This window comes from Alosa sapidissima, chromosome 18, assembly GCF_018492685.1.
Source record: "Alosa sapidissima isolate fAloSap1 chromosome 18, fAloSap1.pri, whole genome shotgun sequence".
NCBI lineage: Eukaryota > Metazoa > Chordata > Actinopteri > Clupeiformes > Clupeidae > Alosa > Alosa sapidissima.
This window is the reverse complement of record NC_055974.1, coordinates 11,604,947-11,621,394: the sequence shown is the minus strand read 5'-3', so window position 1 is coordinate 11,621,394 and position 16,448 is coordinate 11,604,947. Positions and strand designations below refer to the sequence as shown.

The window sequence follows — 16,448 nt, the reverse complement described above, 5'->3', positions numbered from 1 at the left end:
TATTGTCATCATCACCATCAAAAGTATAATCATTACAGAGGCAGAGGCGCTCTGTCATTTCTCTCGGTGCGTCACTGAAAATGCCAGGAAGTGAGTTAATTTGGGGTACAGATAAAACAGGAAATAGGCTACAAGTGTTGAATCACACTGTCCTTTATTCAGCTCTCCATCACAACAAAACAACACTAAACCTGCTCCCAGAGGTGACAAAAAACCCCACAGAGCTCCTAGAATCGATCTCTCAGAGAATGCAGCAGCCTGCAAGCTCTCTGTGCTGGTGCCTCCGGCAGATTTTCAATGACAAACACACCATCCTCTCCCCTATTACTTGCCATTGTACTTTTCTGCGCCCCCCCCCCCCCCCCCTTTTCCCTGCTGTGTATATACCTCTTAGAAGCTATTATGTCTATGAGTCATAGCACTGCATTTCATTACTGTCTTGACCAATAGAAATGGCTCTATACTGCCAACTAGTGGCTGCTTGATAAAAATATCCTTCATTGTTCTCCCAGCACACACACACACACACACACACACACACATCATAAGGATTCATTCATAAAACTGAGACATTCCATCACAGCATGAATGTTTTTTTTGCCAGGAGTATTTTCCTCATTTAACGGACAGATTGTGGATTTGAAACGTGTTTTGTATTTTAGTGCAGAGACGATATTTTCCTTTGATATTTTCTGCTGGTTTTCTTTAGCTGTCATGTCTTACACTTTGAAAATATTGCATTTTCTAAATGTTTTATCAGTAATGTAATTGCAAGCGTTTGCTGAATTAAGATGATAACAACATGAGGAAATGTATTTCATGAAGCAAACTGATCACTTCAATGTTTTTTTCCCCTTTGATGCACTATAATCACTACAATCTTTGGAGCTCTCTCCTCTGCAAGTTTAATAAGCTCAGTGCAAGCTCAGAACTGGTGCAGCGTGGTAATTAATTTAAGCGGAAGCCATTACCAACAAAAATAGGATTAATAAAATTAAAAAAAACATTCAGAAAATAATTGAAGTGAGACTTTTCTTTTGCAATGCAAAGTGCTTTATAATTTAAAATACTCAACATTATTCTCCTTATTCGCATCATCATCAATTTCGCCGTCATTTAATGTATACGATGTGTGAGAAGCATTCATAAAACCATTCTGAAAAACAGTAGCCAAAACACTGAAATGTTCACTACTATACTACTATTATTTTTGCACAACACTGTCCAGTGGATTTGGACACCAGGTGTCTACCCAGTGCCTTGTGAAAAATCCTGTCGGCTCTGACATGGGCAGAGACCGAGATGTACAATTACAGGACATATAAATTATATATTAACCCAACTCGACATGTTTTATTGCTCCTGTACTGAGGTCAGATGCCTCTACGTATCTAGTCTTAATCAGCATGAGTTAACAATTTATGAAAATGACTGGTAGAGTTCTGTGGTTAAATAACAGCACAGTGTAATGTAAATATATTTGGTCACAGGAGAATGTTTGACATTGTGTGTGTGTGTGTCGAGAGGACGCTTTCATAGCAATTCTGTTTCATCACCAAATGGGGGAGCTACAGGGTGATGGATGAGAATTTCACTTCTGCACAGCACCAGGCACGACAACGCAAGAAATGGTTTAATCGATAATTAAGCCATCAATCAATCTGACAAAAGATTAATTTGTGAGAACGAGCCGAGGCAGAGGGTGATTTGCTCACTCATTAGCCTCTCATTTAGGGTGAGATATAAACTGTCAGTAGAGGCAGGTTTTGATATTCCTCAAGGATCCTGTGAATTTGTATGAGGTAAATCAAAAACTGATATATTAAATATTGTATATTTGTTATTGCCTTATATTGGACACCTAATCTAGCATATCGGACAGAATAATATCCCCATGCATTCTGGAAGGCTGACATACTAGGCAATGGTACACTGAAGGGGTTGGGATGGTTCCAATAGGCAAGTTCAACGGGTTCAGTCCACAGTAAAACACAGTGCCAAGACTACAGCAGGTGTCTGCGGTCAGAGGGCCTTATGCGTTGTGTTGCGGAGAGGGAGAGCTCTACAGCACTCAACAGTCCTTAGGTGTGAAGCAGCCCTAGAATCACCATTGAAGACTGACACTGACTCCCACTAGCACATACTGAATGTGTGAAGATCCCCCTTCAGACAGCCACAACTTTTCCTCAGCACCAGACTTGAGACATTTGAGACTGAGAACTCATAGACTAATGGCCAAGTCAACATGTTTTTTTGTTTTTTTTTAAATGGACTTTGCTGAACCCCTTGAAACTCATGCCGGTAGAAGACTGCCAAGCTCGTATTGGGAAGGAAACTGTCCAAAGAAACTGAAAATTATTGTCTCAAGACTAAGGTTCATGGCTGTGTAAAACTATGTGCCCTGGTGCCCTTGAAGACAGGATGTGACCTAAATTTGTGATCATATTGTCCATATGAGTATGACCATTATTAAGTTTTGCTCACTTCTCACACACCCTAATCACCCATAGACTCAGGGTGACAGACAATGAGTATATGGTTTAAGCAGTATTTTCAAATACAGACTTGGCATTACTATCAGTTATCATGCTTGGCCCATGCTGCGGTGTCTTTATGTAGTGTCATTAAGGGAATGGTATATACAGCTCTGGAAATTATTAGGAGACCACTACTGCACATTTTTTGATGTCATGTCCTGGTTGTTGAGTGACATTCGAATGAGTTGACGGTCATATTCAAAATTATGAGACCACTGCAAATTTGAATATGACCGTCAGCTCATTTGAATGTCACTCAGAAACTGTAGGATGACTTTAGAAAACTGCAGTGGTCTCTTAAATTTTCCAGAGCTGTATATATTGTATGTCATGTTAACATGATGTCCATGTTAAGGACATCAGATGGGAGCAGACATCTGACATTCTGAGATCTCCCTAAGTGGGAGTAATGATGAGCAAAGAGAGTGTGTGTGTGTGTGTGTGTGTGTGTGTGAGGGGGTTAAGAAGGATAAGATAGATGTTGAAATAAACAGAACAGATAGGATAATGGCTGTCAGAATATAAAAAAACAGCAGGTTCATTTGAAAAATATGTGAGTGGCCTAGGGGAGAATATGCACTTGAGGACCATTTTTGTTTGTACCAATGGCCAGATTCTGCAGTGACTGATCTCATCGTCCCTTTTCCATTTAGTCAGTAGCCCCTCTGTGATGTTTCCTTTTAGAAAGCCAATTAAAGTACAGCGCTGTGGAAAACAGGTAGCAGTCTCACCATCTCCATTTCACAACATTAACCTTCCCTAACCTATTCCATCTCTGCTCCTATCTAATCTGAACCATCACAACACAAACATAAGACAGCATTTCATACGCATGGAATCTTTATTTCCATTGTAATCATTTTGATTTCGGAGTACACAGCAGCGTTGCCCAATAGTGAGGGTCATCTGCTCTCAAGTCATTGCTATGCATGAGGTACCAATTACATTTTAACATCACATACACTCCCAAGTCCTCATTTAAAGACATTTCCGCCAACTGTGACGTTAAAATCTTCAATAGACTGGCTTTATTTATTTTTTATTATGTATGGATATCTCATTCAAACATAAAAATGAATATAAAATTCTTTGGTTTATAAAGAATAATGCATATGATCTGATTTTATCGTATTGCGAATCAAGTTTACCAGAAACTTAATTAGTAAAGGCTACTACAGTATTTAACAGTATTTTGTTGCATCAACATCAGTTGTTTGCAAATCCCTCCACCCCACTAATTTGGAAAAAAGGGAGGTGTTTATTCTTAAATTGTATTTACTTTCTTTTTATCAATAGTCATACGCTCTTTTTTGATCTCCCCTTTCATCACTCTTGAAGGCATATGCACATGCAAATCCAAATACACACAGACACAAACACACACACACACACACACACACACACACACACAGGCACACACACACACAGTCACATGCACACTCAGTCACATGCACGCACACCCGCACGCACACACACACACACACACACACACACTCAGTCACATGCACGCACACACACACGCATGCGCTCACATACATGTGCACACACACACACACACACTCAATCCCCCCCCCCCCCCCCCCTCTCATTACAAATCTCTTTCCAGAAACAGCTGCTCCCACTTCTCCCAGCACTCCTGCACCCCTGTCTCAGTCTGGCAGAACGTCCTGAGGCTCTCATACAACGAGCCGTGCATGTACACGTGCATCGCCACTGTGCCCCTCAGCTCCGCCCTGACCTTCTCCAGGTTGGCCAGCAGCGCCCCGCACGCCAGGCCCTGGTCCGTGCCGTACAGGTCGATGTTGAGTCGCAGCGCCCCCCCGTTGAATGTCACAGGGTACGGCGGCGTGTAGAAACTCACAAACGCCGGCTTCTCAGGTGGCCCGCCCACAAACCACGCGAGGTTCCGCCTCCTCAGCACCGCTAGGTTGCTTTCTATTGGCTGCAGGGGCTGCCAGTCCTGGATGATTGCACCACCAGGCAGCTGTAGCCTGGAGACGATGTCTGGTTCCAGCAGGATGGTCCGGAGTTGCTGCTCCGTCTCCAGGGCCAGGTGTGTGCCGCCCGACCCGCCCGCTCCTTCATTTGACATCAGCTTCGCCTTCAGCGCCGAGATAAAGCCATCAAAACTCTCTGTCTCTCCAGATAAAGACAGAATAGCCTGAGAGGAACACCAGGAAATACGAATTAGGAGGGGGGAGGGGGGTGGGGGGTGGAATGACAGAACATCAATCAGACACAAAGAATAAGGTAATAACACTGCGAGAAGAACATGGAGAAGAGGAACATGGAGAAGAGGAACATGGAGAAGAAGAACATGGAGAAGAGGAACATGGAGAAGAGGATGGAGGGATGGAGGGAAGGAGGGAGAATAGTGTGAGAGCCAATTACACAGAATGGAGGGTAGAAAAGTGTCAGGAGTGAGAGGAAAAGTGTGAACAAGTGCACGCCGTAGGAACATAAAGGAGTAGGAAGGGAAGGGGGACAACATAATTACAAGGTCTTTGAAGTGCTTGTCACAATGGGAATAGGTGTGTGGTATATAATGGCCTTTGTTGGCTTTCTAGTTTTCCCAGTTTAATCTAAACTTTCAAGTTAATTAAAATAGAGGCTTTCCTGCTGTAATGGGACTGTATGCAAACTTTATATACAGTGAATTTCTGATCTTCTTTGCATTCTTTGCATATTGTCTCTAATAAAATTAATTTCCATTCATTCAAGCCACAGCAACATAGAGTAGCTATATGGTACAAATAACATGTGTGTCTATTAAATAAACATGAAGATGGCACACATATAATTAAAAAAAAAACTGTCAGTGACAGTGTCATAAAGTTTAGATAATGGTGGGTGGCCTATACTGTATCCTATACTGTGTATCTTTGTATTGAACTATGTAATAAGACTCTACTTTTTAAAAGGGAACATAAGTGAAAGTAATAGAATTTAAATTAACTTTTATGTGGTTGAATAATTCAAAATTATGTTAAGGATCTTATTTTTTGAACATTGACAACACTGTTGCATTCATGCACACATAGTCTGGTATTCATTGTCGCTTGTGACAAGATTTGTATATGGTTTTACAGAGTATGTATCCTTTGTGTGATATTGTTGGTGTAAAACTATGTTTGTTTATAATGTAGTTTTCATAATGTTCATCAATGAAAATAAAATAAAACGAATGGACATCAGTACAAGACGTAGGCTGAACATTTTGTCCAATGTATGGGTAAATAAACAACAGAACATTTTTTTCAATGTATGGGTAAATGAACAGTTGAACATTTTGTCCAATGTATGGGTAAATTAACAATTGAACATTTTGTCCAATGTATGGGTAAATGAACAACAGAATTTTTTTTTCAATGTGTGGGTAAATGAACAGTTGAACATTTTGTCCAATGTATGGGTAAATGAACAGCTGAACATTTTGTCCAATGTGGATGTTGTAAAGTAGCAGTCAGCTGACCACTCTCCAGAAGGAGGCGTTCACCCCTCCTTTCACACCGGAGAGGCCCCTCTGATAGGTGAAAATCAGTGCAATGCAAAAGTGAGAAAAAGGAAAATAACACCTTTTAACACAAAACATAATATTACAAAAGTGAGGAAAAGAAAATAATACCTTTTAAAAACAAATAACATTACAAACTGTGATGAATGTTTGCACTCGTCTAAGAGGCTTCATATAGTTTTTCAACTCTATCTAGTCACATTTGTTACACACCCTCATATAACATTAACATCTTCTTGCTCAGATGAAACACAAACAAAGGCGTCTGTCAAATCCCATAACCATAACCATAACATGATGATGGTACTCACCCTCCTGGCCAACAGTCGAAACTTGGACAGTTTCTCCGGTCCTGGATCGTCTCCTCGGGTCAAGTGCTTCACCTTGATGCTGGGGTAGAGCTTCTTCATGTAGCTATCAGCAAATGCCTGGATGACCCCTGCCACTCCATGGCCTCTCTCGCTGGGACAGACCCGTAAGCCCTCCACCACCACTGTCTGACCATCATCCACCACTATCCCAGACTCTAATGCCACCTGTTTATGAGGGTATACACATGTTATAGATGCACATGGTTACTACTATTGGTATTTAAAAAAAGATTATACATACAAAGAGTATATTATATTAAATAATAATATTAATGAAATAAATGCAATTAAAACCTAAACCCCTTTCAGAGGTCCCTTGAAGAACTTTACTTTCCTAGAGGAACCTCTCTGAAAAGTTTCCTACAAAGTGGCAGTACTGAGGAGGCCTAACATGTTTCTTGAGGCTCTTATACTTCTAAGGGAAAACCTTTAATAATTTTTCCTATAGCCTCACATTACCTAACAGTAGAGCAAACCCAAGGTCAATCTCTCACCAGTTTGCCTGCTCTCCTGGCCAGTATGACCACTCGGTCAGGTTCGTCCATCCACTCATGATATCGGTGGGGTAGGTAGTCATTTCCCCTGTATATGTCCTGTGATATGGACATGACATCATCATAATCTTCGGGTCTTGCCAGCCAAAACGTCAGACCGTCATTTTCACCCACATAACCCGGCTCCATGTTTTCTCTGTGATCAGGTAGACTAGTTAACGATAACCGAGACAAAAAAAGACTTGGAGAAAAAATGCCTTTGCTGTGATGGAAAGTGTTAACAAATCAGGCAGCATAGCTGAAACATTTAGAGAAAAGTAACTTAGTTGCAAGAATAGAAAAATAGAAGTGATGGAACATATAGGCCCGTGTAAACAAAAAGAAAGAAATCAGACAATCTTGGCAAAAGAGAGTGAATGAAGTCGAGTTCAATCCTTAGCCAATTTAGATTTTAAGATTTGGTATGAAAGGTTTTTCGTTCTTCAGTTTCCTTACCATTCAAACAAGAACTGATTCAGAATTCATTCATTATAGCCTACTTACCATTCAAACAAGAACAGTCAGAATCAAAAGGTGCCACGAAAGTCCGCCTGCTGGTCACTTCCTTCCTCATGACGTGGTAGAAAACATATGACTGACCTGCTCCGGACGAAGTTCCATCAGCAAGGGGATCACAGGGAGCTGCATTGGCATAACTAACTTTGGATTTGGGTTGGCGTGCGAAATGCAGCCTATATTTCTTATGTGAATGATTGAAAGAAGGCATTAACGTTATCTATAGGGCCTGATGTAGCCTACACATAAGACAACAGAAAACCCTTGCATTGTATAGCCTAGGCCAAACATTCCAGTCCTTGATGACTTGGAAGCATCCATGCACATTTTTCATCACTTGATAGTTTGCCTTTCAATACTGCGTGTACAAAGCAAATCCAAGTTTCTGTAGCCCATTTTCATGGACTACAGTACTGTATCGCCACCTTGCGTAGAAATCGGAAACCCGCCCGTGTGTGGAGTTAAATGCTCTTAATGGGGAGTAGCCTAACTGTGCTTTGTATACTGAAAGCAAAAGTTATGAGAAACACGAAGAACAATTGCCAAACAATTGCCTTCTGCATCATTTTTTTCTTCAGACACAACACCACCAAAATCCAAAAACAAAGTTGTGCGGTACACCACACTTAAAAATCAAAAGCTTTTTTTTTTATTATTGTATATAGGTCCACTATTAGACTGTAGGCTACACATAATGCATAGTTGAAGTGAGCCATAAGTGATACATATGCAAGTAAAAATGGAATCCAGAAGCAACAGAGTGACCTATGTAAAAAAAAAAAACATCTGGACTGAGTCCATTGAACACATCTCATAAAATAGGAATAGGCCTAAATAGCACCTAAACTACCTGTAAAAAGTGTAATATGTGTTATATTATTCACCAGTATGTAGCTGGTCATTGCCACTATCAAAGTTGAACGATAACACGATTTAATTATATTCAAAGCAATCTTCATTTTGTCTACATTATTTAAAAATGACTGGATACAGTCTACATAAAGCAATTGTGCGATGTTCATCTCATAGCATAATTATACAGAGTAATGTAAATAGACCTATGTCACATTTACATTTTGCATTGATTTATTTACATTGTGCATACATGTACGTGGATGTGGTTTGCATGTGCATTCCTAGTGTGCAACTAAGTCATTGAAAATCTTTGTACTGTTTTCACATTCACAGAAGTATATTTTGTAATGTTTCTTTATAGGTTCCTCCTTTGTCTGTGGAGGAGAATGGTCTTCAAATCTTCCTTGGGAGGGATCCTGGGCTCTAGGTTTGTGGTCTCCCTTGGTAGGACTTCCACAGCCGACCATAGTACAGGTCCTGTTTAATTTTGGCGTACAGTTTAGATGGGTCAAATCCTTGAGAGGGGTTTGGCTGGGCAAAGCTCTCAGAATGTGCCTGCAGGAATGGTGTGAAGAGAGAATTCACTCAGTAAAGTAAAACAGAATTATAATTTCAATCCCACCCCAGATGAGATTAATTACACTCTTAACAAATGTGTTGTCCCTATCTGGACACAAAGATGTGTTAAAAAAAAAAAAAACAGAGCAAGTTGTGTTGTTTTCAATGCAAGTTGTGTTATTTTCAACACATATTGTGTAACATAAAAAAAGGAAACGGCACAAACTGGACACAGAAATGTGATAAAAACAACGCAAGGTGTGTTGTTTTCAACACATTTGTTTAAGACTGTCTATATTGTTATACTAAGTAGTATGCAATTCTCACTGACGACAGGTGAGTGAAGGTTGTGAAAGTGCCTTCAATGCGGAATCAATGTTCTCTTGCGAGCTTAAGATCTGTATCACACTCATTCTTGCTGTCTTGCTTCATGGAAAATTATGAGATTACTTTTCGAGGTGTCATCTTAATTTAGCCGTTGAATAAAAGGCTTGACTATCTAGACTTAACCACATGTTGCCGTCACAAAAGAAACAAAACAGGAAATGAGATGCTTGAGCCTCGGTGTGGTTTCCAGCTGCCAAGGTAACCAATAGACCAAAGAACACGATAAGGATATTTTTACACAATGTAGACGTGTTCTCTCAGTGTTTGAGGTGTACCTCATCTGACTCTTACCTCTGATTCTGACCGTGGCTCTGCACTCTGTATCTGAAATGAGTTTGCCCTGGAAAAAGAAGCGTATATTCTATTATCCTATTAAATATTTTTGTTTGTGTGTGTGTGCGTGTGTGTGTGTGTGTGCGTGTGTGTGTGACAGTAATACCTTCTGTTTTTCCTCCAGCAAAAGAATATGAACATGCTCAAAATGAGGAGAGCAAGAAAGCTGCCTCCAACCAGTAATGCCCAATGTCTCACAAGCCTTTGGTCATCCCCTGTAGATTTCTCTTGTGTCAGTGCTATGGAGAAAGAGAGAGAGAGAGAGAGATGGGATGACAGCACTAAGGAGGTACCCAATTCGTTGAGAACTGATGAAAGGGGTCCTCATGTTCCAGGTCAAAACAACACAGCTGCATAGAGACAGCATTCTAGAGCTACCGCTACCACAGACACCTCACATGTTCTACACAGAGAATATCAGCTACTGCCCTTAAACTGGCGCTTTCTTTCTTTCAACCGCAACAGACTCAGACTCTTTTATACATCAATCAATCCTTTTGTTAAACCAGCAACATTAAAATCTAGTGCAATATTTATCCATGGATGCAATGTTGAAAGTTTGGATGTATTGATAGCCTCTTTGTAATATATGTATGCTTTGTCTTCTGTCATGATTGATACTATCTTTTGTGGCTATGTCTCATGTTTGTCTGTTGATGCTTTATGTCCTACATGTATGTATGTATTGTTTCTGTACTTTGTATGCTGTCCTCCTATACTTAAATGAGCAGCCCAGGGATGCAAAAAGAATTTCAGCACAAATTGACAAATAAAGTTGTATCATATTGTAGCGTATTGTAGACACAACTTTTCCCATGATATGTCTGTGTTTCAGACACTCTGCCCATTATACTGTGTGTCTGTGTTTCAGACACTCTGCCCATTATACTGTGTGTCTGTGTTTCAGACACTCTGCCCATGATATGTCTGTGTTTCAGACACTCTGCCCATTATACTGTGTGTCTGTGTTTCAGACACTCTGCCCATTATACTGTGTGTCTGTGTTTCAGACACTCTGCCCATGATATGTCTGTGTTTCAGACACTCTGCCCATGATGTGTCTGTGTTTCAGACACTCTGCCCATGATGTGTCTGCGTTTCAGACACTTTGCCCATTATACTGTATGTGTTTCTATAACACTTAAAGAGCAGTAGCACATTAAACAGCCAACTTAGGTACTAGCAAATTACCATCAAGTATTGATTTGACGAGGGGGGGGGGGAGCATCTTATTCTTAAGACATAAGCAGTGAATGAAACTCTCCTGTGATGAGTCCCATTTGTTTTCCGTTTCCCTTCATTTCCCCTTTTAGCTCTAGTTTGGCTAAGCTGCCAAATAACCAAGGTAGGGGGAAAAAGGTGTAGGTTTGAAAGTGGCCATGTCACAACTTTCGACACTGCTGTCCTGATGTGCATCAGTTGTATGGCACTACTAAGCTCACATAGCTGCACTAAGGACTCCTTTTCAAAATAGATAGGACTCTCAAAGTATTCCTCGATAATTACATATGTATTTTTATATTATTGTTTTAACTTAATGTTTTATTCTTCAGTCAACAGGATACCTAGTTATAGAAAAGAAACAAACATGATGGTCTGATTAGAGACACTTAACCAGTGAAGACTGGGCCAGAGTTGAGTTAGGCTTCCAGGAATAGAGGTTTGAGAAGATATTATCTAATACACCCAAATGTGTCACAATGTGTAGTGTCACAATGCTTTGATAGTCTAACCACTCTCTACTCTCCACCCAGCTGATCCCAAGCCAGTGGGGTTGGCCCTTACGAGCTCGAGTCCCCTAAAGCTTTCCCCTTGTTAACGGGAGCTTTTCTTTGGCATCGTTGTCTTGGTGCTTTGCTTGGTGCATTTCAGGCTCCGGGCTTTGCATCGCACCTTCAGAAAATCTCTATTGACACTAACAATAACAATAAATAAAACTGAATTGAAATGAATTCATGCCGTCCCATGAACTAAACAGCCACCACCAGGTGGGAAGAAGGAGTTGTTTTGTACCTTGGGTGTCGTTGTTTTTGCTGATGTCTATGCAGCTGTCCAGTGTCCCTGAGGGGAAGGTGTTGAACACACAGCAGAAGATATTGGTCTCATTCATCACCCCGTTCTTCAGCCTCAAGGTGGTCTTGTTGGGGGTGGATTTGTCATCTAAGAGCTCCACCTGGTCTTTGTACTGGTCAGGGATATGGGAGCCATGTTCAGGGTGAAAAGTCCCTACATTTGTTCTGTTAGGGCTGATGCCCTTCTCCCAGCTTGTCTGAACCACTTTCATATTCCCAGATAGGACACAGCTCAGGACCATGGCTGTTTCTTCTTTTGTAAGAGCAATGAATATCCCCTTGTTTGATATTCCTGTCGAAAAAAGTGGATTAAAAATGGCTTAGGCACATGCACTGATTGGTGTTGAGGGGATCTCCATAATTCCAACTGTTAATGAGAGTTAATGATGACTTTTTGGCTCTCATTAACAATTGGATCAGTTGATGAAGTGATTTTCTGTGAAAATGAAATGTCAAATTCTGTCGGTTAGCAATAGAGAATATCCTGACACCTGTTGTTGATGTGCTGACCACATGCATTGCCCTGACCTACTTACAAGCCTGTTACACTTAAAATACCACTTCCTGACACTTTTTTGGTTGGCACATGGTTTGTAAAGGAAGAGAAATATTTTGTTCACATTTCACTTAAACATATTTTTTTTTTTCAGATTTAATATGAAGATAATTATATGTACCAATTATTTGTCTGTTGATCTGATATTTTAGACTGAGATGAACAAAACTAAAAGGGACCAGCCTTTATAGGATGCCTAGACCCCTTTGTATTGATTTCAATATATAATATGTATTTTCTGTGACTTACATGTATACCATCATGAATGTTACTTTATTGACTTTTAGTTTTGTTGTTTCTGTATTATGAGTTCTGTCCATCACTAGTAGTAGGCTTTAAAGTAATTACATGAGGTAGGCTAATGGCCTTAGGTTGTGACTTTTTTTTATAGGCTTAACTTATCAAGTATTCTACCTAAAATAACATATTTCAAATAAATAAACCAGAGACCATGTAATAAATAAGGAACTTGAACAACCCTATTTTGTTTAAAAGGGCAAAATGGAAGGTTTTAATGTATTCAACGTGTATGCAGTTTTCACCAGAATGCATGTCATTTTATTTTGCACGGATTGGCATAAAATGTTGTCGACCTTGCTACGCTCTGAGCCAAGTTCGTGCAAAAGGCTTTGTGGTTGTTATTCCGCTGTTGATCAAATGATGGCCCACCCAAACCCTTCTGTCAAGGTCTAATGCAACTAAATGAAACTAAATGCAACAAAATTAAAGTCAGATAAAAATGTTCCTACTTCCCCCCCTACAAGTCTAACACAATATTCCACTATATTTGTACTATACTATATTAACCACAACTGAGATAAAGGACCATGAATTTGACAAAACATGTAGGCCTACTCATGGGCGGATTATGAACTTTCGGGCCCCAGGGCCCAGATGTATTAAGGGCCCCCCACTAATTGTCGTATATGTGGGAGGGGGGGTTTGGGGGTCTAAAAAATCAGAATTATTTTAATTTGTTTGATGTGATTTCCTGTATTCTGGTGCAATTTAGGGACGGCCAATACTAAATTCAATCAGATTCATAGCCTACATCCTGATTTGTTGATATTGAGGCAATGATTCCATGCAAAGGCTTGGGCTTCAAGGCCCCTGACCCCTTGGGCCCCTGGGCCTGGGCCCGGTAGGCCCGTGCAGTAATCCATCCCTGGGCCTACTAGAATCACTGACTTCATCTTTACGCTTAATTTCTTCACAAATGGAAAAAAATATATCCAGAAGTTGTAAGTAACTACTATCAATTAGCACATATTTAATAGTAAATAAAGGATTAATATGACAATGTATTTAATACAGTTATCCTCCTGAATTTCATATGGTCATTTTTATGTCAAATTTGTGACACCTTATGACTTCGCCGTAAAACAATGTGTCCACAGAAGAGTGTTTGATCACTTATAAATAATGAAATTCAACATGTTTAGCATCAACTTGCCTGTTCTAAAATCATTGTAAACCATGGCCTCTTGGGGCTTACTACATTTAAAAAAATGTTTACTACCTAGCAAGATTTCATAAATTAAACACAACAACAAAAATTAAGTTAAGTTATAGAAAACAATCGTTTTCCACCAAGCAATAGTTCTTCTGTTGCCAAACAACACACATTTGCAGTAACACAGTTTGGCACAGTAATTTTTATGTAATTTTACAATGGCGTTGAAAATGACCAATCAAATAAAATGGCTGCAGATATCTAAACTTTTTGTGAAAATAATGTCCAATTTGTTTCCCTCCCGACATACATTTCGTTTTGCATCATGGCCGCATTAGACTTTGAACGTGCATTATCTTTCTGATACCAGAACTCTGTGTCGTCCATTATCCCTTACACATGTGCTTTAATTTGTCATAGCATGCATTTTATTCATCATTTTTCATTTGGCATGTTTTGTAATTGTAATTAGACTACTTCATCACAGGTGTTTAGCCTATCTTTGAATAATCTGGCTTCTAATATGGGGGCAATGGCAATATGACTGCCATCATCATATGTGACCTAAAGCTAATTTAAGAACTTGGCAAAATTATTTTATTCATTTGGTGACACAAGCAATTCTAATGTGTGTCCGCACATGCTGCCAGGGCAGCCTACTGATTAGCGCTTCGGACTTGTAACCGGACTTGTAACTTGAGGGTTGCCGGCACCTAACCCCTCACTGCTCCCCGAGCGCCGCTGTAGCAGGCAGCTCACTGCGTCGGGATTAGTGTGTGCTTCACCTCACTGTGTATTCACTGTGTGCTGAGTGTGTTTTACTAATTCACGTTTTGGGATAAATGCAGAGACCAAATGTCCCTCACGGGATCAAAATATATACTTACTGAAGTAAGTCCACGTGCAGACATATGTGTGTATGTGTAAGTAACTTCCTTCAAAGTAACACACTTTTCAAATATAACCTCTAAATCATAGGTTCTCAAAGTGCGGACCGGGGGCCAATGGCGGTCCGCGGAAACATTTCTGGCGGCCCGCGATAACATCTGATAACATCTGTAAAACTGTTAAAACTGTACAACTGTACTGTGTGCTTTGAAAATAATGAATCTCCGTTTAGTGGTGTTTCGTGGCCGTCAGGTTTTCCTGTGGTGCTTTGGTAGCTGGAATTGGCCCTGAATAAGGCCTATGCTGATAAGAAGCAAGGCACACTGAGACTGTTTGTTCTAAATAAGTTTGTACTTGAAATGGACTGCAACCAGAACTGTTATATCCCAAATTTGTCTGTTGAGGGTAGAGAACCCCAGGGATTGTGTGTGCATTGCGATTTTTCTTTTTTGCATGTCATTAAAATGATTACAAATGGGATTTTTTTTCCAGGTTTTTTTTTTTCTTTTTCTCCCCCGGCCCCTTTGGCGGCCCTCAGTTCAATGTTGGGTTCCTGAATTGGCCCTCACCAATCAAAACTTTGAGAACCCCTGCTCTAAATTATTTTATGGTGGGTTATGGTATTGTATGTGTTGCAGAAGAACCTCCGTCTGGTATAAACCTCTGTTCACAAGGTGAGTTTCCTTCAGCGCACAACTATAAATGAGCTCTATGGGAATGTATTAAGGTGGTCAAATCAGCGTGATTGCCTGATAAAGAATGACTTCACTGCCCCATCCACTCATTATTCAACCTATTTATGCTTGATTGCACCCTGCTTTGTGTCAGTGAACAGAGCAAATACAGCAACCCCTGCCTATGTGTGCTGTTGATCTGCTGATCCAGTTCTACACTGCTGCCATTGAATCTGTCCTGTGCACATAATTATGACAATGGGATTCAGAAGTGCCATGAAACAAGAGAGGAACAGCAACAGCAAGTAGTAATGTTAGCAGAAAAAAACGCTGGGACCTCCTCAGCTCCCTCTCCAGGACTTGTACTTCTCAAGATCCAGGAAGTGTGCAGGGAGCATCATTAAAGATTCTACATTTCCTGGACAGGTTTCCTATTGACATCACCCTAGATTGCTGACCATATTTCATTACTTGACAGGCTGCCATTTTTCTTATACCAGAATATAATCAGAAGATCTGAAGTCTGGTGGCCACTCAACACATATCATTTCTTATGCATGAGCATACTTAAATAATAAATATCTCATTCTATTTCACAGTATTAATTTGTATTCATGATGTGTGTATGTTATTTATGCTACAATCAGCTCAATTTAAGAGGAAAATGCATTCTGGGCTGGGCTGGTGTTTTAGCTGGCAGAATGACTCATCAACATATTCTATTAATTCTTGGTAAAACATGGTGTTATGTAATATATAAATCTCATAAATATTGGCCAGCTACCATAGTTTGTGCAACAGACATCATTATCAAATATAATGATGGTTACCACAGTTCATATTTTTTATTTATAAGTGTAAGCAGGGGTGTAGTGCTTTCATTGCAAAATTGTGGGGCCCAGTTCAAAGTGGCAAAGCTTTTGCACACCTCTTTTTTGGGGATAGGTGCGTCGGAGATGACCATAGGTCGTCGATCAGTGGCTTAGAAGAGATCCCACACACTGTCCATTCCGCATGCAAATATTTATTAGAATATAACACAACGTTTCGGTCTCAGACCTTCATCAGGTAAATTTCATTATTTAAGTGATAAAAGGTCTAAGACCGAAATGTTGTGTTATATTCTAATAAATATTTGCATGCGGAATGGACAGTGTGCGGGATCTCTTCTAAAATTGTGGGGCCAGAATCAACTATAGGC

General features: G+C 40.1%; 2 protein-coding genes and 1 long non-coding RNA gene across 6 annotated transcripts in view; 1 reads left to right on the top strand and 2 right to left on the bottom strand.

Annotated features, from left to right (window-relative positions):
• Positions 1-1,495: 1,495 nt before the first annotated feature.
• The window catches only part of LOC121690476, a 25,120-nt gene continuing 10,167 nt past the window's right edge, over positions 1,496-16,448 (top strand). The window contains exons 1-2 of the long non-coding RNA XR_006025079.1: positions 1,496-1,506; positions 5,733-5,740. This is a non-coding gene — a long non-coding RNA (uncharacterized LOC121690476). The remainder of the gene's footprint in view (positions 1,507-5,732; positions 5,741-16,448) is intronic.
• nat16l (N-acetyltransferase 16, like) lies at positions 4,049-7,894 on the bottom strand. Of its 4 annotated transcripts, none has more exons than XM_042071061.1 (4): positions 7,460-7,894; positions 6,917-7,015; positions 6,363-6,587; positions 4,049-4,698 (listed from the first exon to the last, which is right to left on the bottom strand). In XM_042071061.1, the coding sequence occupies exons 1-4, from the start codon at positions 7,460-7,462 to the stop codon at positions 4,126-4,128; spliced, it is 900 nt and encodes a 299-aa protein (XP_041926995.1). In that variant the 5' UTR covers positions 7,463-7,894; the 3' UTR covers positions 4,049-4,125. The 4 variants fall into 4 exon arrangements, with proteins under 4 accessions (XP_041926995.1, XP_041926994.1, XP_041926993.1 ...); XM_042071060.1 differs by having other exon boundaries at positions 6,917-7,127; positions 7,556-7,893; XM_042071059.1 differs by having other exon boundaries at positions 6,917-7,112; positions 7,460-7,892.
• Positions 8,098-16,448, bottom strand: part of si:ch211-196f2.6 (immunoglobulin domain-containing protein) — a 9,163-nt gene continuing 812 nt past the window's right edge. The window contains exons 2-5 of the mRNA XM_042071062.1: positions 11,618-11,968; positions 9,711-9,843; positions 9,563-9,611; positions 8,098-8,881 (exon numbers count right to left, since the gene is read on the bottom strand). Coding sequence (XP_041926996.1) covers positions 8,750-8,881; positions 9,563-9,611; positions 9,711-9,843; positions 11,618-11,968 — 665 coding nt within the window. The 3' untranslated portion in view covers positions 8,098-8,749. The remainder of the gene's footprint in view (positions 8,882-9,562; positions 9,612-9,710; positions 9,844-11,617; positions 11,969-16,448) is intronic.

What these genes read in the sequence shown, in the direction of transcription:
- nat16l (XM_042071060.1), bottom strand. Translation starts at nt 7,105, where the DNA reads ATGGAGCCGGGTTATGTGGGTGAAAATGACGGTCTGACGTTTTGGCTG. An exon ending in CCAGGAGAGCAGGCAAACTG is followed by an intron (nt 6,588 to 6,916) that starts GTGAGAGATTGA and finishes CCTCATAAACAG; the next exon opens with GTGGCATTAGAGTCTGGGAT. An exon ending in TTCGACTGTTGGCCAGGAGG is followed by an intron (nt 4,699 to 6,362) that starts GTGAGTACCATC and finishes TGTTCCTCTCAG; the next exon opens with GCTATTCTGTCTTTATCTGG.